The sequence below is a fragment of the Artemia franciscana genome, chromosome 12 (assembly GCF_032884065.1).
Source record: "Artemia franciscana chromosome 12, ASM3288406v1, whole genome shotgun sequence".
NCBI lineage: Eukaryota > Metazoa > Arthropoda > Branchiopoda > Anostraca > Artemiidae > Artemia > Artemia franciscana.
In genome coordinates, this window is record NC_088874.1 from 4,252,942 (window position 1) to 4,276,257 (window position 23,316).

At 34.2% G+C, this 23,316-nt stretch overlaps 2 protein-coding genes across 4 annotated transcripts in view; one reads left to right on the forward strand and one right to left on the reverse strand.

Annotated features, from left to right (window-relative positions):
• LOC136033596 (elongator complex protein 4-like) overlaps window positions 1-23,316 on the reverse strand; it is a 142,896-nt gene that overhangs the window by 80,733 nt on the left and 38,847 nt on the right. The gene's annotated exons all lie outside the window — the stretch shown is intronic.
• Window positions 1-23,316, forward strand: part of LOC136033597 (carbonic anhydrase-like) — an 82,070-nt gene that overhangs the window by 42,087 nt on the left and 16,667 nt on the right. For all 3 annotated transcript variants that reach the window (XM_065714375.1, XM_065714377.1, XM_065714376.1), the window contains one exon: window positions 11,377-11,515. In XM_065714375.1, the coding sequence (XP_065570447.1) occupies window positions 11,377-11,515 (139 nt within the window). The remainder of the gene's footprint in view (window positions 1-11,376; window positions 11,516-23,316) is intronic.

Genomic DNA, 23,316 nt, shown 5'->3' on the forward strand with positions numbered 1-23,316 from the left:
GACACATCAAAAGAATCGATTTTTTATGCTGATTTTAAATATTTTAGTTTCATCAAATTTAGTCTGCTTCATCAAAAGTTACGAGCCTAATAAAATTTGCTTTATCTTGGAAAATAGGGGGAAACACCCCAAAAAGTCATAGAATCTTAACAAAAATCACACCATCGCATCCAGCGTATCAGAGAACCCCATAGTAAAAATTTCAAGCTCCTATCTACAAAAATGCGGAATTTCATATTTTTTGCCAGAAGACAGATCACGGGTGCGTGTTTATTTGTTGTTGTTTTTTCTTTTACCCAGGGGTCATCTTATCGACCAAGTGGTCCTAGAATGTCGCAAGAGGGCTCGTCTTAAAGGAAATGAAAAGTTCTAGTGCCCTTTTAAGTGACAAAAAATTGGAGGGCACCTAGGCCCCCTCCCACGCTCATTTTTTTGCCAAAGTCAACGGATTAAATTTTTAGATAGCCATTTTGTTCCGCATAGTTGACAGCCATAACAACTATGTCTTTGGCGATGACTCACTCCCCCACAGTCCCTGGGGGAGGGGCTTCAAGTTACAAACTTTGACCAGTGCTTACATACAGTAATGGTTATTGGGAAATGTACAGACGTTTTCAGGGGGATTTTTTGGTTTCGGTGGTTGGGTTGAGGGGAGGGGGCTATGTGGGTTGGGCTTTCCTTGGAGGAATATGTCATGGAGGAAGAGAAATTCAATGGAAAGGGCGCAGGATTTTCTAGCATTACTATAAAAAAACAATGAAAAAATGTTTTTTCCATTGAAAGTAAGGAGTAGCATTAAAACATAAAACGAACAGAGATTATTAAGCATATGAGGGGTTCTAAAAATACTTTAGTTAAAAGAGCGAGATATATAGGAGGAGATCAATGCCTCGCCCTTTATGCTAAAGTATTTTTAGTAATTTCAACTATTTATTCTACAGCCTTTCTGATTCCGGGGTCACTCTTACAGAATTGGGACAAAACTTAAGATTTAGTGTAAAGAGCAAGGTATTAATGAGCGGACAAACCCCCTCATATACATAATAAAAATATAAGAATATAAAAGTTTGTTACGTAAGTTAATTCTTAAGTTACGTATATTTTTTACTAATAAAAACGTTCGTCAAAATTAAAAGTTCTAGTTGCCTTTTTAAGTAACCGAAAGATTGGAGGGCAACTACGCCTCCTTCCCCACCCACCCCTTATTTCTCAAAATCGTCTGATCAAAAGTAAGAAAAAGCCATTTAGCCAAAAAAGAATTGATATGCAAATTTCATTTTAATAATTTATGTGCGGAGAGCCAAAATCAAACATGCATTAATTCAAAAACTTTTAGAAATTAAATAAAAAAACTTGTTTTTTTAACTGAAAGTAAGGAGCGACATTAAAACTTAAAACAAACAGAAATTACCCCGTATATGAAATGGGTTGTCCCCTCCGCAATCCCTCGCTCTTTACGCTGAAGTTTGACTCTTTGCCATAATTCTACTTTTTAATACAATTAAAAACTTTAGTGTATAGAGCGAGGCGTTGAGGAGGGGACAACCCATTTCATATACGGGATAATTTCTGTTCGTTTTGATATCGCTCCTTACTTTCAGTTAAAAAAAAACTAGTTTTTTTATTTAATCAAATTTAGAATCGCACATCAAGAGGAGCTAGATAGAAAGTCAGAACCTTTTAGAAGCTCAGAATTTTTCCAAATGTTAAAAATCATATATAAATACTGACTTCTTTGAACAAAAAATGGTAAATTCAGACCTTTTTCTCTGTTGAATCCCCCCTTCCATTGAAAGATTGTTTCAGCCCTCTGGAAAACAGAACCGACATTTTTTTTCTTTTAATGTGGATCTCAAGCTCTAAGGAATCCTATGCAAGTGTGTGGGCCTAGCAACCCTGGTTCTATTCACGAAACGTGAAAATCAATTGTTCCTCCCCCATTAGATTATGAAAAGTAATTTTTTGTATTTTCACTGAAGAAATTGAAAAAAGCCGAAATGCCCTCCCCCTCTTGATTTTGAAAAAATATGCTTTTTATTTTTATTGAGAAAAAAAGAAGAAAACTCCTTGCCCCCTCATTTTCGTGAGTCGACGTCTGTGTTGTTTAGTGGATTTTGTGTAAAACCCTTTCTGTTAGTACAAGTTCTTATTTTGTGTTCCCAGGTTTTGTATTCCCAAAAAAGAACTGTAGGAATTCAAATATGGTAGCTATTCGCATTTCGTAATTTAAACTATAGAACTTATTTAAAAATTATAATAATAAATTCTTTAAGTTGTTGATTGCTTTAAATTGTCGCAACAAGGAAAATACACGATCGTTATGAAATGAGGAAAATAGTGAAATCATTCAAAATCGAAATAGAAATTCAAATTTCTGAATTCTAAGCACATGTGAGTATGTTGCCCATTGCAAACCATGTATGTTGCCCATTGTAAATACTTTATATAGGTTGATGTAAGTTATCTGAGACAGTAAAGAATATTACCTTCAAGATATTATTTCATTGAATAATCATAAAAAGTATATGCACAGTTAACCAGAAGGTGAAACATAGGCAAACTTCTAGAATATACACTTGACACAAATTTATCGAGACAAAGTTCAAGGGACGGCTAGTAGACCATATACTTGAGAAGGCTGGGAATGGGTTTGTTCCCACGGATGGTGATGGTCGTAAAAGATCCGCAAAGGACAGCCTCTGACATATTAACGAGTAGAACCCCTTAGAAATAAGACCCCTAGAAAGACAGCTGAAGTAACCTTCTCAAGTAAAGTTTACACCATACTAAATTAAAACATTCTCTTCAAGCTAACAGCGAAACCTTTCAAACAGTAGACACATTATAACCCCCCCCCCCAAAAAAAAAAAGGAAAGGAAAAAAAACACACAATTGTCGCTGTCATGCCTAATGGTCTATCTGACATTTCCACAATTTTGAGAAAAATGTCAACAAAATATATTGTTAGGTTATTCACAAAAAAAGGGCCAAGTGGGTAATAAATGTTGGATTTCAGTCTGACCCTCCTCATTTACATAATGCTGTTGATCTTCTCTCTGAGAACAGCTTACCAAGCAGATTTTTGGCAATTATCTCAGAAGTTTGAAAGCGTCAGATACAATCTTTATTGATGACCGAGTAGTCTGAAAAATCAATGTGCAAAAATAGAAGACCAACTATAGAGTAAATATAGAGTATGTTCCTGCTTAAAATAGCTAATTGTATTCAACTGGGCCATCTCCAAGATTTTTTTTCAGGGAGGGGGGTACAAGTGAATTTTTTTCAGGAGGGAGCTTACAACAACAACTCAAAAACAAATAAAATACCTGTTTACATCCACTTTTGTTACGTTTTAACAAGTCAGACAAATATTTCGGAGGGGGTGTTGAACCCCCTAACCCCCCTCTAGATACAGCCTTGTTAGTTAATAAGAAAAAAATTTTTCGTTCCAGGTGAGAGTGAACTAACAGCTGGAATGATAAAAAATTAACCTCGAATCAAAATCTGTATTAAATTTCTTGTAAATTTCTGGCTATCAATAAAACTTTTAATACAACTTTTCAATTTTCTGAAAAACTTAAGCAAGCTCTGTATATATATATATATATATATATATATATATATATATATATATATATATATATATATATATATATATATATATATATATATATATATATATATAAACACACAGGTTGGACATAGGGAGACAACTACAATGGCGCGTAACGACTTACGCGCGCGGGGGGGCTTGGGGTGGCGCGAAGCGCCACCCCAACAGCTAGTATATATATATATATATATATATATATATATATATATATATATATATATATATATATATATATATATATATATATATATATATATATATATATATATATATATATATATATATATATATATATATGTATATATATATATATATATATATATATATATATATATATATATGTATATATATATATATATATATATATATATATATATATATATATATATATGTACACATATATCCATAGTTCGAGTTTGATTGCCTATAGTATTAGACGGAACTTATTATTGCTTAAAAATTAAAAATAAAGCATGGAAAAAAGGGTAGAAAAAAGTTCGCAACAGTAGATCCTTTTTACTAAGCAATCTTCAGGCTCAAAAACAAGTTTGGCAAGCTAGTCATTATATTTTCTTTTTCTTGGCACCTTTGTATTGATTTATTTCTAAAAAGAGTATCGATTTTTTTTCTTTAGACGCAAACCGTTGCGTTTTCACTAGATGTTTGGCAACGAACTTCGACCGGAAATATTACAGAACTCCTAATTTGCGAAAATATTTTTTTCTCTATTGGAATATGCACATTCCTATTATTGCCAAGTTAGAAGATGATTTCACATGAGACAGGATAACCTGTCCAGTCAAAATCATACCAAAGCCTAACTACATTCAGAGGTGGATCCAATTTGCACTAATTACAGAGATGGAGGCTCGAATTCATTTGGAATTCCAAATGTTATTGGTCCCCTCTTACCCTCCCCCCCAAAAAATTCTGAATCTGCTCCTCATCACATTTTTCGAAAAAAAAGTCATTATGCGTTCCCCTTTGTTATAGGCCGTGTAAACCTAACCTCAATATTTGCAAATAGCAATATTTGTAATAGCAATATTTGTAAACATATATTGTATGGATGAGTAGGGTTAAGGCCTCATTCAAGTGCTGATCTATATTAATCACTAATATAGGAAAACAGTTTTCCTTTTCTCCTGCTGTCCCCCTTTTTTTCTTTTTTTTTTAATGTGTTTGTGCTGTTGCATTGGTGATTTCTCTTTTCATTATAAAAAACTTCAATATCTGTGCGAATTAATTGATTAGCTAATCTAATAATAAAAAATGCATTTATTACCAATTAAATGAAAAAAAAAAACAAACTGAAGTTAAAGGGCGATCCACTTTTGGTAATCGCGTTCACAAGGTGGGGTATTCTACGCCTGGCGCGAAGGAGGGCACTGAACTGGAAGTGTGTGACAGGCGATGGGACAAGTGACGCTTCGAGATTTACATCAGATAGATAATAGTGTCCAACCCCTGAAAAGAAAAGAGGATCAAGCATATGATGTCATATGAAACACCTTTCCGCTATACGAGAGGTTCACCGTGCATCGCGAATGCATGTAACGCGTGGTGTGAGGAAGCACGGTGTGACTGGAAGTGGACCACGCTTGATGGGACAAGCTCGGCTCCATGGTGTGCACCAGATGGTAAAGATTGGACGAGTTCGAATAAATTGGTTTGCCAATTGAATAAGAAAAAATGATTTTATTATCCGTTAAAAAAAACGAATTGAAGAAAAAGACAAAAATAGTGAAACAAAATGAAAAGGCAACACAGGAAACGAAATACTGTCTTTCTTTGTATTTGTAATTAGTTCAGTGAAATACTGGTATGGTGAAAAATACCCTGACTGTAAAACGTGTCATTCTGGAAACGAACTTCTTCAATGTTGGTAGCCTAATATGCAGCAATGAGTGAAAAGGAATATTTTTTTTTTTTTTTTTTTTTTTTTTTTTTTTTTTTTTTTTTTTACTGAGATATGTACATTAAAAATAAAAAGGATTTACAATACGAAAAAACCATAAATGACTTAAAGCCCAAAGTCTTCGTTCGATTTAGTATTATAATGTCGATGAAAAATCTACATCATGTCAACATTTTGTTCTGCAACGTTTTATTTTTGTCGACTGAGAATAAAAATTTAAACACTTCTTGTATGCTAGTTACAATAAAGTATTGAATACAAAATTAAACAAACATGAAATTTCATTCAGTAGATTAACTGATTCTGATGTTCCTTGCCAGTCGTGATCCCAAACAAACCATCATTTTTTTTATAGGAAATATCATCTATTCATCTTGAATTCGTCGCTTAAATGTATAATCATGATTGCAGCGGTAGCTGCAACCTAGTAAAGAGCGACGCGAACAACAGCCCATAGTAACACAAAGTTAAAAATCACGTATAGAAAAAAACTGCTTAGTGAAAAAAATTTGTCATTTTACAAATTTAGTGAAAAACATTAAAACTTAAAACGAACAGAAATTACTCCGTATATGAAATGGGTTGTCCCCTCCGCAGTCCCACGCTCTTTACGCTAAAGTTTGACTCTTTGCCACAATTCTACTTTTTAAAACAACTAAAACTTTAGCGTAAAGAGCGTGGGACTGCGGAGGGGACAACCCATTTCATATACGGAGTAATTTCTGTTCGTTTTAAGTTTTAATGTCGCTCCTTACTTTCAGTTAAAAAACTAGTTTTTTTTATTTAATTTCTGAACGTTTTTGAATTAATGCATGTTTGATTTTGGCTCTCCGCACATAAATTATTGAAATGAAATTAGTATATTAATTTTTTTTTGGCTAAATGGCTTTCTCTTAGTTTTGATCAGACGATTTTGAGAAATAAGGGGTGGGGAAGGAGGCCTAACTGCCCTCCAATTTTTCGGTTACTTAAAAAGGCTACTATAACTTTTAATATTCAATGAACGTTTTTATTAGTAAAAAATATACGTAACTTAAGAATTAACTTACGTAACAAACTTTTATATTCTTATATTTTTATTATGTGTACGAGGGGGTTTGTACCCTCGTTAATACCTCGCTCTTTACACTAAATCGTAAGTTTTGTTCCAATTCTTTAAGAATGACCCCTGAATCAAATAGGCCGTTGAATAAATAGTTGAAATCACTAAAAATATTTTAGCATAAAGAGCGAGGTATTTATCTCCTCCTAAATACCTCGCTCTTTATGCAAAAGTATTTTTAGAGCCCTTCATATGCGTAATAATCTCTGTTTGTTTTAAATTTCAATGCTATGCCTTACTTTCATTTGAAAAAACGTTTTCATGTTTATTTTTTCATTGTTTTTTTTATAGTAATGCTAGAAAATCCTGCGCCCTTTTCATTGAATTTTTTTCAACCATGGCATATTTCTCCAAGGAAAGATCCTCCCACATAGCCCCCTCCCTCAACCCTACCCCCAAAACCAAAAAAATCCCCCTGAAAACGTCTGTACACTTCCCAATAACCATTATTATATGTAAACACTGGTTGAAGTTTGTAACTTGCAACCCCTCCCCCAGGGACTGTGGGGGAGTAAGTCATCCCCAAAAACATAGTTATTAAGATTTTCGACTATGCCAAACAAAATGGCTATCTCAAAATTTTGATCCGTTGACTTTGGGAAAAAAATGAGCGTGGGAGGGGGCCTCGATGCCCTCCATTTTTTTTGGTCACTTAAAAAGGGCACTAGAACTTTTCATTTCCGTTAGAATGAGCCCTCTTGCGACATTCTAGGACCACTTGGTCGATACGATGACCCCTGGGAAAAAAAAACAAAAAAACAAAAAAACAAACAAATAAACACGCACCCGTGATTTGTCTTCTGGCAAAAAATGCAAAATTCCACATTTTTGTAGATAGGAGCTTGAAACTTCTACAGTAGGGTTCTCTGATACGCTGAATCTGATGGTGTCATTTTCGTTAAGATCCTACGACTTTTAGGGGGTGTTTCCCCCTATTTTCCTAAATAAGGCAAATTTTCTCAGGCTCGTAACTTTTGATGGCTAAGACTAAACTTGATGAAACTTATATATTTAAAATCAGCATTAAAATGCGATTCTTTTGATGTAGCTATTTATATCAAAATTCAATTTTTTAGAGTTTTGGTTACTATTGAGCCGGATCGCTCCTTACTACAGTTCGTTACCACGAACTGTTTGATTTGAAAAACGATCAGAAATCCAATCAAAAAAGAAAATTCAACTGAAAGTAAGGAGCTACTTTGAAACTTAAAACAAACAGATATTCCATATATAAGGGGGCTGCCCCACCCAAATCATTGCAATGTTGCTTCTACATTAAATCTAAATTAAGAACAGGCAAAGATTAATTTTAAAAAGCTAAGTTTTTTTTGAGTGAAGTAAATAGCATAGTTGAAACTTAACACGACCAAAAATTATTGCTTCACAGTCTCACTTGTTGTCAGGCTACGCACTCACTTTTAACTAATCAATCGACATTTTGTTTTTTATGCTTGGTTTTTGTGTTTTCAGTAAAGCGCTAGTTTTCCATAATCCTAAAGCATCACATTGCTTGTTTTGTTTTGTTATTTATATTAATAAACCCATCTTTCTCTCTCTCATCATTTTTTTAATCTTGAGATTTACAGATGTAAAGTTAATATCTCGATATGTCTGTTGATTACAAAAATAAAAATTTTAAACTCGACTCAGATTTAGCGTTAAGTAAGAGATTTGTCCTGTAAAAATTTTGGTTTATAAACAACTAATTATGGAAATATGATTGGATGGCATGCATCGAAATAGGCATAAAAATCTTCAGTCGTATATATAGCAGTTTAGACAATTTAATGGACAAATATATGCAACTATATTTTGTGACTGGTTGGTATTGAGAAGGTGAGAAATTCTGCAGTAATATTGCAGTTGCATTCCGTTTCCGTGTTTAACTCAAGTTGTGGAATTTCCACTTTATCAACATTTTATTAGTAAATGTTTGTAAAAAAAAATCGATGCCAATCCACTGACTCAAGCTGAGAATTCAGACACCAGCTAGATAAAAAAAAAATAAACACATAATTATTTGCCTTCTTTTATAAACAATTTTTCGAAAATCTATTCTTCTTAAATGATTACTCTTACCTTTGAAGGAATATTTCCGCTCATATACTTAGTTTTAACTATATACTTATACGAATCTTCATTGAAGTTCTAAAGAGTGGCCTTTATTTTAGTGTTTTAGGATGAACAGAGGAGTTGATAAGTCATATAATGCAGAGCTTTAATTAGATGAAAATATGCTGTAAAATGGCAAATATTTGCTCACCAAAATCCAAAACTTAAATTAATCATTTTTACACTTCTCACAAATTTACTTTCTATTACACAAATCCCTTAAAAAACACCAATGTTGTAAAAACCTCCCCGCCTCGCAAAAAAAGCAAGCCCAAAAAACCAAATCAGACAGTCAAAAAAAGTAATGATATCTATTTGTTCGCCTCAGTGCCATAGCAAGACTCGAAAACAAATTTTTGACAATAAAAAGAAGTAAATATTTTGCTTTTCAGCCCCGTTGTGACAGCACAATCCTGAAGTATCATTTCGACAGCCTAAAGAAGTGAGGATTTTTAATTTCTCTTCCTTGCTATTACGAAATGAAGATTTTCGCCTCCCACCTGGCTTTTGTGGTAATACGGACAGGTTCCCTTGATAAACCTAAATTCAATTAGATAATTTTTGATGGTATGTGTCTTAAGTAAAATATAACAGAGACCGCAAAAAGTAACTGAAACCTTGTTTCAAACTTGTTTGCAAGAAGAAACAGTCTTAATAATTAAAAGCCTATTAAAAACCCAACTAATAAAAACAAATAACAAAAAAACTTTCATCCCAAACCAAAGCAAGCGGTCCCAACCAAAATTCCACCACTACATTAGGGGGGGAAGGCGTCCGCCCCCTAGATCCACCAATGGCTCAAAGTTATCCAGAATGTTTTTTTGGTGGCGGGTATGAAAAACTATAAACCACATCAAAAATTTGTATAAGTGTATTTTGTTATGTTTTTACAAGTCGGACAAAAATTTCAGGCGGGGGGGGGGTTAAACCCAAGCCCCCCTGGATCCCTGTGGCTGAGCTATAACAATAAAAACAAAAATGTAAACACATGAATCACGGTAATATCTGTCCGTAGATAAATTTTAACCCTCCCCTCCCACTAAAAATTGTCTCCCGAGAAAATTTTCTTTAATCCTGGTACGTTGCATCAATATTTTTTTTTTTTCACGGATTGAAAAGTAAACATGCCAATGAATAAAACTTTCTACCAAAAAAAATTAGACTGCATGAAATTAGACATTTTAAAATACAGATAATAGTTGTGAAGTGTTCACCTTAAACCTTTGGACTATTGCAAAAATATGTAGCATAGTTGACATTTTTATTCACAGTAAATAAAAAAACTGACATTTTAAACAAAGAGAATTGCACAATACAAAGATTTATAATTCGTTTCATAAATATGCACTATTTAGGAAATCTGAATTAAATTTAGATCTCTTCAAATGCAAGGTATGATATTCAAATATTACTAATAAGCCCTTTATATCATTGACAAATTGTGTAACAACACTGGCAATCTAATCTGTTTTCGATATATTTACAATAAAAAATAATAAAAAGGAGATAATCTTTATGTAAGTCTATTTGAAAAGATAAATTTTGCTACAGATAAGTAGGGAGGCTAGGGGTTAAACGCTGACTGGGGGCTAGTGATGCTGGCTGAAAGTTATAAGATGAAGTCTACTATTACCTCCAAATATACTCTTTAAAGGTCCGCTGAAGAATCATGAGTATTGAGAGGTACACCATTCCTATACCTATGAAGCTGGGAGGGAGAGGCTTAGCACCAGGAGTTTGTTTTAAGCACTAAGCGTGGAGACAACCACGTCTATATATATATATATATATATATATATATATATATATATATATATATATATATATATATATATATATATATATATATATATATATATATATATGTATAAGAAGTTTGGTTGTTTAGTTGGCTTAGAACCTATAACCCTGCAATTACACTTACTGAAATTCGTTTAGAGTCATGTATCCAACAATTCAGTAATTTAGAGCCCTTGATGAAAGAGATGGAGGCATGAATGTGGCAAAAATTTAAAATTTAGCCTCATATTTGTAGTTAGTGACTTAAAATACCTTCAGATACCAACTGAAGTTAAACACAATGTTTGGAATAATAATCACCCCATCTTGATTGAGCTCCCTGAACAGTTATGAATCAAAAGAGGCTGAGCAATTCCAAGTTTTAGAAGTCGTAGGAGGTTTGGGTCTCAGAGCTCAGGTGCAGACTAAGACCCCTGCTTAATCATCATTTCAATAGAGCATAACATGTCTGCTTTTCAACTGCAACTTTTTTTTTATCAAGCCTATTTCTTAAGAGAGTTTACTTGCTTAGTGGATCGTTTTACCCAGGGGCTGTGCGTATCATATTGCCCCTAGACCTAGAGGCGTATTTTTTGCACCTATAAAATATTCTAATTAAAATAGGACTTCAGGTGCAAAATAGAGACTGAAATTGATGTCATCACATCGGTTTTGTCATCAAAATTGAAAGCCATATCTCAGAATTGGTGTCAAGTCAGCCCAACTCCAACGTTCTTTGATCATCCATTCCGTATGATAGGCTGGTGAAAAACATTAGTGTTTGCAAAGTCAATATTACTGCGTTTACTACAATAGCATCAGACAAATTCATCAATGATTTTTTTTTTTCAGCTGTTTTGTCTATGGACATCGATAGGACACCTTACATAGCTGATGGAGGATTGATTGGAAAATACAATTTTGCTCAGATGCACTTCCATTGGGGTGCAAACAATTCAGTAGGCTCTGAACATACTCTTGGGGGATCAAGGTAGATTGATTTTGGTGCTTATGTAAGCTAAGGTATTGACTGACACAAAGCAGAACATTCAACTGAAATAGAAGACGAAATAATTTAATGATTTAAACAGACAATATAAATGGTCTTTGTTATTATTTTTTTCAAAAATTTCAAATGCTTTATTTTGCAGTTTTCTTTTAGATCCAATAATGTCAGTAGTGAGGGCATAATTTCTTTAACCGGGCAGATAGATGGAATACTGTTGGAACTAGTAGCCCCTCAAGACGTTATTAGGCGCACCTGGGTCTTATGCAATACTATAGCGCACCTATAACGGTATGTTAAACCTGTATGTTACATGATAGAGAGTGTTTTTTGTGATTACTTAAAAACCCATGAAAGCCAGGGGAAAACCTACAGAGGACTCCCCGCCAAATCTTGGTTTCTTTGTTTATGACATAATAGGGAATGACTAATGTGTTACGTAATAGTTTCTTTGATTATTTAAAAACCCTCGAGGGCCAGGGAAAACCTTCAGGGCCCGCCAATCAAGACACAAACGTAGGTATTACGTAACAGTTTTATTTGATTGTTTTAGAAACCTACGAGAGCCAGGGGAAAAACCTTCAGAGGCCCGCCCAATCATATTTTCTTTTGTCATTATGTTTAAAAACCTACGAGGGCCAGGGAAAACCTTAAGGGCCCACTATTGGTATACCTTCAAGATGCCAGGCCCTAGTGAGCAATTTCAACGGGGTCCTAGCAACGAAAAGGGCTGTAAGCTACACAATTAGGGTCGTAAAAGATCAAATTGATTGGATTTGATCATCAGCCGCCGTAGTTCAGTTACTAGCGCGTTAGACTTTGAATCAGAATGGCAAGGGTTCAGTTCCTTAATCAGGCATTTTATTTTCAGTCGTGGCTTTGTGCCTTATATACAATTATTTTGGGCTAATTCACTATTTCTGTGAATCTCTTTGTGAATAGTGAAATGTTTCATACACTATTTTTGGAGCAAATTACGCCCCCAACCCCAGCCCCCTGCCAATTAGGGGCTGGAGGAGTGTAGACACATGGTTCTGGAACCACTCGAAGTTGTAGCTTCAAAGAAGGATCACTTTTTGTTATATTTATTTATTCATATTATTCACTTTTTTACTATTTATAAACAAAAAAACTATTTGTAATGTATATAGAGAAAATGTAGGACCAAAAACTTCTTTTACATTTTTTTCTGTGATATTTTTCTACTTGTCAGGTTACTTTCGAACTTTCTCTTGTTTATTGCTATTCCACACCTATATGTCTAAAGTTTTTTGGCGTTTATCAGGAGGGGGGGGGTGATGTTTCGGGAAATAAGTTAGACATACCAATATTTTGCTTAAGTTTTGAAAACCTTAAACATTTTTTGAAAAATAGTTACTCTTTACTAACTGTCGAGGTGATCCCACCTTAAAAATTCATTTACACTATTTTGTGTAGCAGGTATTTCTCGCCATTATTTGAAAAACGATCAAAAATTAAATATAAAAAAGCTTTTTCAGCTTAAAGTAAGTAGCCAATAGTGAGGGTCCCAGGTAGAAATATAAAGTTTTTTATTAGAAAATTTTTACGCCCAGGTCGATAGAAATAGCGATAGATGGTATCCTAGCCTAAGTAAATTTGGTGAAGGAAAAAAACCAGTAATGGCTACAGACTGTTGAAATTTTGTAGGTATAACAATCTAGTTATAACCAATACAGTATTTGTTCATAAAGTGGCTCATAGGTTAACCTGGTATTCACGTGATAGTATAGCAGCAAACCTTATATGTTACTTTATTGTAAATACAATATACTTCAAAACAATATACTACGGTATATTGGAGTGCTACTTTTGATATAAAACTAAAGATCAGCATCTAATAGTGTCTAGGGTTAATCTAAAGCTGAAATTTCGGAAGGGCAACTACCTCCTAGGAAGTAATAATGTTGGTAGACTCCAGGATGAAAATCTGAGAGAAAATTTCCAGGAACAGTTGAATACTAAACTGGAGAGTTTAAAATTTGGGAATAAACTGGAGAAGATGGATGGAACAATTTTAGGAAAAACAATTTGTGAAATTACTGATGGTGTCATGGGGAAGAAAGTTTTGAGTGCAGCTAGGAATATTAGTGAAAAAGCTTTATTTTTTATAGAAAGGAGAAGGGGCTTGTACAAGAATTATCTGAGTTATATATCATATGAAAACAAAAGGAATGTAAAGAAAGTGGAGGAAGGATTAAAGCATGAAGTAAGGAGGTGTGAAGTGCAAGCCATGAATAAAGTTGCCAAGGATTTGGGAGATGCAGTGAGACGGAATAATAGTAAAATATTGTACTGGCATGTTAATAAATTAAGAGGGAGTTGTCAATCTGAACTTGTCCCATTTAAAGATAGGAACGGGGCCACAATTAGTGATAAGTTTAGAGTTAAAGAGAGATGGGCAGAATATTCTAAAATTGTGCTAAACCGAGATAGAATTGCAGGAAAAGATCTAGAGGAAAATAAAACAGTTTGTTATAGGCTACCTTGGACATGCAAGAAGATCTGTTTTGTGAGGAAGAATTAGCGACAGTACTAAAGGATTAAAAATAATAAGGCTCCAGGTACTGATAATTTGGTAAATGAGTTTCTTAAATATGGTAGCTCTGAGGCTAGAAAAAAGTTACTGAAGATTATGACTATGATTTTTGAAAAAGGGGAAGTACCTAGCGATTTTAAGAGAATCTTAATTAAACCACTGTGTAAGAAAGGTGATAAGAGTGAGTGTGGTAATTATTCAGGCATTAGGTTGATCTTTGTAGATATCAAATTACTTAGTAAAATGATGCTCTTTAGTCTGAGATATGCTGTAGACAAAGTTATAAGAGAAGAACAGTGTGGTTTTTGAAAAGGTAGAGGGATGTGTCAACCAAATTTTTATTCTTAGGTTAATAATTGAAAAGTACCTGAGTTATCAAACACCTTTCTTTACGTCTTCAGTTTCATAGATTAGGAGCAAGCGTTGAATTATGTTGATGGAAGACCTTTAGCGACGATCTTATCCTGGTATGGAATTAATTTTTAAAACAATTTTTAGGAGGGATGTAAAGAGGGCAGTTGAAAGAAATTATCAAGAGCAGTTTTAATGAATTTAAATTGAAATTAAATGAAATTATAATGAAATTAAATGAATGTATGCCAAGCAATAAGCTATTCGAATAGTGATTCAACTCTGCTTTACACAGAGAGGATGATAGATTGCCAAAAAGCAGGCTTTTGGGCAATCAGATGGCACCAATCAAAACACATGTTGTCCTCAAATGAGGTTGGAGAACGTAGAACAAACAACATAAAGGAAGTAGGAACTTAATGAAAATGAAGCAATCTCTTAACTGGTTTAGACAAGGAGAAGAGTGCACATTGTGCAGCTATGTTGGCTTCAATTGGCTTCGAGTTGTAATAGTTTACTATCACAATGGTACCTGCGGTTTCAAAGTAGGGCTATGGAACTTAGGGTATTGGTAGATAATTTTTTCAAAAGAAATTGATTATATTGCAATAAAAAAATTATCGATTGGCCTTCATAGTTGAATAGTTGATGCAAGCCACCGAATTCGTTGAGGGCTTTAAGATCAGTTTTCATAGATAGCAGATTTTGCTAGAGAAAATGGAAATTATTTGTCCATTTCATAGGACTTTGTGGGGATGACTAAAACTATTAGTCACAAAAATCAAAACCCATCGTAAAAAATGATATTCTTCGAAGTCACTAATTTAGTTAGTCAAGTTATTCCTGCTGAACTATTTTTCCGTGAACGACTTAGTCTGAATCTGGGAATACTTCTTTTTTCAACTTGACGAGATTTTTCAGCTATTCAGCTATTATAGTCTTGTTTTCTACGATAAAGAGCCACTGAAAATCCACTAGAAATTGATCCGTGCATAAATTTTACAAAATATGTGTTAGAAGAACCTGATGAACGAAGAATGATCTCGAATTAGATACAAGAATGTTAAATCGACCTAAGGTAGAGTTTTTGCTATTTTCAGCAGAAAGTAAGTAATCATACGCTTTGACAGCCCTATGACTAGTAAAATTATTTATCGATAATTCAGTCCGTAGACAATTCGTTCACCTACGTGCTCAGTTCAATTTCGAAAATGGGCTACGTTTGCTATTTTTCTGTTTAGTTCCTTTAATAAAAATAATTTGCAGGAGAGTTATTATTTAGAAAGTTCGAGAATAATCCAGTGGTTGTCTACTTCAACAATTGCGTGCACCAGAGGGCGTGTGTCACGTGTGGCGGAAGTGTGCCAAGTACAGAACGACGTGATCAGTGCGAATCATGAAGAGGGAGGGCGTGGCGGAATTTTGCTACACTTAACGGAGTAAGTGGAGCTCCGGTATTTACACCAAGTATTGCAGAGTGACTTACCCCTTGGGAGAAATACAGCTTGCGCAGGAACTACTTAGTTAAAAAAAAAAAAAAAATCTTGGCCAATCACATTAAATCTGATGTTTAGAGTATGACTGAGACTTGCGCAAAGAACCTGAAAAACAAGGCCCAATGCATAGAACAAGAAAATCAGCCAGGAAGTACCTGTCATATTTATTAATTTTACATTGAAAATCTAACACATTGTTAATCATACCAATTGGACCGATTATTGCGCAATATGTTTGCGCAAGATCACAGATGTACATGTTCTGCCTGTATAGCAACAACTGTTGTTGATGAGCGTGCAGAAACACTTGGAAAAGGGTTTGGTCAAGATTTCTTCTCTATTGGGCTTTTCTGCATCTGAATTACTTTAGTTCAACAAATTACAGTTGTTTAAAATAAGAAATCTACCTAAATATGCACATAATTACCTCTATATAGGCAACCCTAAAAATGTTCAACCGTAGGGGGGGGGGGCGTCAAATCTGAAAAAAAACTGTTCAAAGTTTAAAGGGGGATTCCAATTTTTTGCTTACGGCTCCATAATTTTACTAAGTATTGGAAATTTTGCACATTGAATATTTTGGGTTTTCTAGGGAGGGGATAAGTAGTTAGTCTCTCCTCATAGACATCTGTTTATATTTGTCTTTCGGTTCTTTGAATATATCGCAAAAGTTCTCCCTAGCCTTAAACTTCACGTAATCAATTTTGAACAATGCATAAATCTAAAACGTTTTAGGAATGATATAAAAAAATGAATCCTAGGGAATATGTCAATTGTTTTAACCTTTGAAGCATAAAGTGGATGTTTTAAATTCTTTGCATTGAGGCACGAACGGAGGAACTGTTTTTTTTTTTTTTTTTCTTTTTTTGAGGTGCTTGATGAAAAAAAGAAACAAATTTATTTGTTGATATGAATAAAATGTAACCAGTAGAATTTCAAGGGGGATGAGTAATCAGGCCCCCTCCCCCTGCTATATTTTGAAAATACACCATGCTAGGGAGGTTTCATTAGGAAATACTTTTTTAGTATTTTCGATAAAAAACTTGAACTTGGTCTTCTTACATTAAGTTTCAAACATATTCTAGCCCCCTGAAGTCGTAAAACCTCTAAAGATCATTCATTTTCCTGACATTTTCATCTAGGAATGTTAAATCATCAGCATAATCAAGTCCAGGAAACTTTCTTCCCCATTCGATTCTGTCTTCTCTCATTGCCTTTCCTATGTTCTTTAAGACAATGTATGTCAAAATGATCCATATGAATAAAATTGAACACAACCCTGTTTAAGTTCTGATTTAATACGAAACCAGATACTAACCTCACTTCCAACCGGAGCCAATTTTACTCGAACTAAATATCGATATCGACAAGCCCGTGAAGTCTGATTTCCTGGATTTATCTTAAATTTTTAGAACATTTGAACATCTGTAGAACATCTATTCATCTGTTTAACATCAATGAATTCTTGAATTACTCAGTCCCTGGAGTGAGAACTGCAAACTATGCAAGTTGCCATTGTTTACATGTAGGTGTTATTTCAGAAAAGTGAGATAAGTTTGGTTCTGGGTTTTCGATTACCTCGAAAATTATGGAGATCATTTTCAGCGACAAGAATAACTCATTTTGTTGGGAATATGAGGGGGCGGAGGGGCTTGGAAACGGGCCAAATAGTATTTGGTCTTGAATAGTTGTACATTGAGTGAGCTCCTACGGAATTGGTGCTCCTACACCAAGATTCTCAGAGTCTCCTAAGAGTTCACTCTGGAAACAACACACGTACCCGAGTAATCCAAAAGACACTGGGCACCTGAGTTTTCCAACTATCTAAAATGTCTTAGGAATGGATTAAGAAATCAAGTTGGTATTTAAAGGGAGTATTGGAGAAGTATAGAGTCAAGTTGACACTAAATTTTGACTTGAGGTGGAGAGTGGAGGTAAATTAAAAAGGCACTGTTTGTATCTAGTTCCTCGAAACACCATGTCTGAAATATTTTGTGAATGCCTTGGAGGATGGAGTTCCATTTGCTGTTGAACAAAGGATGAGGGAGTTGTGGGACAAGAAAAGTTGTAATTTAGTGGGGGGAAAGGCTAAACAATTTTTTTTTAATCCAAATAAAAGTAATGTTTTTGGACAATAAGTTCCTTGGTGAATTTATGCATTAGTGCTTAGAATTTATTCTTATGGGTTTTAGCATAATTAAGTAGCGAAATATCAGGCTCTATATGCTGCGAGGTGTCAAAATGGCGTATCCACAGTATATCAGAAGTACCTTAGTAAGGGTATTAAGTTGAACCTTTCATAGAATGCTGAGGGGGAGGATGGACTAAATCCAAAGATTATATGTGCATCCAGGTTATCCAAATGGCATATCTACCATATCTCAGGAGCAGCTAAGGGTATTGAGTTAGAACTATCAGGGAAAGCTGAGGAGGATGATGAGCTACATCAAAAGGCTTGTTGCATCCAGGCTACGAAAATGACGTATACGGAATATCTGATGAACCACTTAGGGTACTAATTTGAAACTTTCAGGGGATGTTGAGGTGAATACCAAAATAAATTAAAAAGACAATGTGTGCATCCTGGTTTTCAGAATGGTGTATATACAACATTTCAGGAACGGCGAAGTGTACTCAGTTGAATATTTTAGTAACGTTTGAATGCCCCTTTGAGCTTTAGAAGACTTGAGGGGCGTTAACCCAACCCCTATTTGTGGTAATTACTTATCATTTTAAGTTTTACTTGATTGTTCGTTGGTATTTCTGTTCAGTTTTAGATTCATTTATGCATTTATGGTAATTACTGGTCAGTTTAAGTTTGAAATATTGTGTGACTTTATTTTTGCTCGTCTTTGGCTTGATATAGCGCCCTAATTCTCTTTGAAAAACTTCATTTTTGAACGTTTTTTACTTTATTTCATAAAGTAGCGATATTTCTAGCGAAATGAAATGGATTTAGTTTCCATCAAATGCTCATAAGCCTATTGGAGGCTAGCCCTTTTGAAAATTAAATTAAAAAAAACAAGTTTTTTTAACTGAAAGTAAGAAGCGACATTAAAACTTAAAACAGACAGATATTACCCCGTATATGAAATGGGCTGTTCCCTCTTCAACGTCCTGCTCTTTACGCTACACTTTTTACTGTTTTAAAAAATAGAGTTAAGAGAAAGAGTCAAAGGGCGTTGAAGAGGGAACAGTCCCTTCTATATACGGGGTAATTTCTGTCCGTTTTAAGTTTTAATGTCGCTGCTTACTTTCAATTAAAAAAAATTGGTTTCTTTATTTTATTTCTGAACGTTTTTTAGTTAATCCATGTTTTGATTTCGGCTCTCCGCAGATGAATAATTAAAGCGAATTTGTATATTTATTTATTTGGCTAAATGGCTTTCCCATAGTTTTGATCGAATGATTTTGAGAAAACAGGAGGGGAGGAAGCCTAGTTGCCCTCCAATTTTTTGATTACTTAAAAAGGCAACTAGAACTTTTAGTTTTTTACGAACGTTTTCATTAGTAAAAGATATATGTAACTTACGAATTAGCTTACGTAACAAACTTCTATGTTCGTATGTTTTTATTACGTATATGAGAGGATTCGCCCACTCGTCAATACCACGCTCTTTAGAATAAAGCTAAAATTTTGTCCCCTGAATCACAAAGGCCGTAGAATAAATAGTTGAAATTACAAAAAATACTTTAGCGTAAACAGTGAGGTATTAGGAGGAGGCGAACCCCTTATATGCGTAATATTTTCTGTTTATTTTAGTTTTAATGCTACTCCTTGCTTTCAATCGAAAAAACTTTTTCATGTTTATTTTTTCATTGTCTTTTTAAATAATGATAGAAAATGCTGCGCCCCCTTCATGGAAATCTTCGTATCAAATTTCTCCATGGAAAGTTTCCCCCACTTAACCCCCCCCCTTCTCAAACCCTCATCCCAACCAAAAATCCCCCTGGAAACGTCTGTGCACTTCCCTATAACCATTACTATGTGCAAACACTGGCCAAAGTTTGAAACTTGCAGCCCCTCCCACGGGGACTGTGGAGGAGTAAGTCGTCCCCAAAGACATAGTTATATGGTTTTTCGACTATAGTGAATAAAATGGCTATCGTGGAATTTCGATCCGACGACTTTGGGAAAAAATGAACGTGGGAGGGGGCCTAGGTGCCCTCTAATTTTTTTGATCACTTAAAAAGGGCACTATAACTTTTCATTTCCTCTCGCAGCCCTCTCGCAAAATTATAGGTCCACTGGGTCGATACGATCACCCCTGGAAAAAAAAACAAACAAACAAAAAAATACAATTTTCGCTACTGGGTTCTCTGATACGCTGGATCTGATGATGTGATTTTTGTTAAGGTTCTATGACTTTTAGGGGGTGTTTTCCCCTATTTTCTAAAACGAGGCAACTTTTCTCAGGCTGGTAACTTTTGATGGGTAACTATTAGTATCAAAATTCCGTTTTTAGAGTTTTGGTTACTATTGAACCGAGTCGCTCCTTACTACAGTTCGTTACCACTAACTGTTTGAAAACATCAAAGATTTTTTTTATTCATTTGAATCTCTGTGTAATATCACAGCAAACGTATTGGAAACACTGGAAAATTAAATATGAATCTCATTCAGGAAAACATCAATCAATTAGACAGTAATTATTCAGAAGGTACAGACATATACTTGGATAAACATTTAGAGAAATGCTTTCCAGTGTTATCTCTTTTCTGTAATAGAAGGAATTCCACTTGGTGATGTAAGCCGTTAAAAAAGAGCAAAGATTTACACTCATTGCAACAAGTATTATCACATTATCCTTGTTAGCAAAGCATAAATTTTTTAAAAAAAATAAAAAATAATTTTTAAAATTAAAAAAAAATATTTTTTTACTAGTTTTTATTTAAATTTTCTTATCTAATTTTTCAAAAATTAAAAAAATTTAAAAACATAAATTTTAAGCGATGAGTGTATTTTAAATTCTGAGAGGAAGGCTGGGGGATATAGACACTAATAAGCTAATTATACCCCACATTTCTGTCATATTACGAAATTGAATAAGCTCAAAATTTAGATTTTCAGCGACTTTTGGTTGAAATTTCTAAATCAAATAGTTCGTGGTAACAAACTGCAGTAAGGAGCGACCCGGCTCAATAGTAACCAAAACTCTAAAAAATGGAATTTTGATACCAGTAGTTACATCAAAAGAATTGCATTTTAATGCTGATTTTAAATATATAAGTTTCATCAAGATTAGTCTTACCCATCAAAAGTTACGAGCCTGAGAAAATTTGCCTCACTTTAGAAAATAGGGGGAAACACCCCTTAAAAGTCATACAATCTTACCATCACACCATCTAAAAATCTTACCTAAAAATCACACCATCAGATTCAGCGTATCAGAGAACCTTGTTGTAGAAGTTTCAAGCTCCTATCTACAAAAATGTGGAATTTCGCATTTTTTGCCAGTAGACAGATCACGGATGCGTATTTATTTGTTTTTGTTGTTGTTTTTTTCTTTTCCCAGGGGTGATCGTATCGACTCAGTGGTCCTGGAATGTCGCGAGAGGGCTCATTCTAAGGGAAATTAAAAGTTCTATTGCCCTTCTTAAGCGACCAAAAAAATTAGAGGGCACCTAGGCCCCCTCCCACACTCATTTTTCCCCAAAGTCACCGGATCAAAAATCTAACGTATCCATATTATTCAATATAGTCGAAAAACCTAATAACTATTTCTTTGGGTACGAGTTACTCCCTTACAGTTCCCTGTGGGGGGGGGGCTGCAAGTTACAAACTTTGACCTGTGTTTGCATATAGTAATGGTTATTGCGAAGTGTATAGACTTTTTCAGTTTTTTTTTCTGTTTGAGAGGGGGAGCTGATGGGGGGGATTACGTAGGAGGATTTTTCCATGGAGGAATTTTTCATGGGGGAACAGAATTTCAATGAAGGGGGCGCAGGACTCTCTAGCTTTACTAAACAAAAATAATGAAAAAATAAATGCGAAAAGATTTTTTGACTGAAAGTAAGGAGCATCATTAACACTTAAAACGAAGACAAATTATTACTCATACGAGGGGTTCACCTCCTCGTAATACCTCGCTCTTTACGCTAAAGTATGTTTAGAAATTTCAACTATTTATTCTATGGTCTTTGTGACTTAGGGGTCATTCTTAAGGAATCGGGACAAAATTTAATCTTTAGTGTAAAGAGCAAGGTATTGACGAGGAAGTGAACCGCTTCATATACGTAATAAAAACATACGAATATAGAAGCTCGCTACGTAAGTCAATTCGTAAGTTACGTATATTTTTTACTAATGAAAACGTTCGTAAAAAAAATTAAAAGTTTTAGTTGCCTTTTTAAGTAATCAAAAAGTTGGAGGGCAACTAGGCCTCCTCCCTCGCTCCTTTTTTTTAAATCTTCCGATTAAAACTATGAGAAAGCCATTTAGCCCAAAAAATTAATATGCGCATTTAGTTTTAATTATTTATGTGCGGAGAGCCAAGATCAAAACATGCATTAATTCAAAAACGTCCAGAAATTAAATACAAAATAAAAAAGTTTTTTGACTGAAAGTTAGAACCTTGAAACTCTGAACCAACAGAAAGTACTCCTTATATGAAAGGGGTTTTTCCTCTTCAACGCCCCGCTCTTTACGCTAAAGCTTTTTACTGTTTTAAAAAGTAGAGTTAAGAGAAAGAGTCAAACTTTAACGTAAAGAGCGAGGCGTTGAGGAGGAAAAGCCCGTTTTTTATTTCATTCAACTAGAGACGGCACAATCGATTTTGTAAATAATACAAAAATACGAACAAAATATGGATGAACTTAATGAAGTATATTTAAAAGATAACTAGTGCAAAAAAAATGGATATAAAAGCACATGAAAAAAAGTGGCAAAACAAGTAAATTAGATAATTATAACTATTTCAAAAGGAAACATAAAAAAGTAAGTTTTCAAACAATAACACTCTTAAAGTAATATGTCATAAAATAATTCTTTACTAAAACAAAAAATAATAATATGTTCCTTCAAGAGAAACTAAAATAGACTATTTCTTTTTAAAGCCTACTTATCTTTTATTTTCTGAAACCCAATCCACGTAATACCCAAAACATAAAACCCAACAAATCTGTGTTCTTATTTCTAAACTGCAGTATATACAAGCTGAAATTACGCTATTTCATCTCGAAACAAAACACCCACTTTTGGTTTTCCGTATATATGGTAATGAGGAAAATTTTGACACTTGTCCATCACCAATTATTCACAAATAAACACTTTACTAATAGTTGTGAAATCACGTCATTGCGTTGCTTTTTTCAGACCTCTTATATCCTCTTTTCTAACTAACAGATGGATCTGAAATAAGGTGTACAGATATCAAAATTGT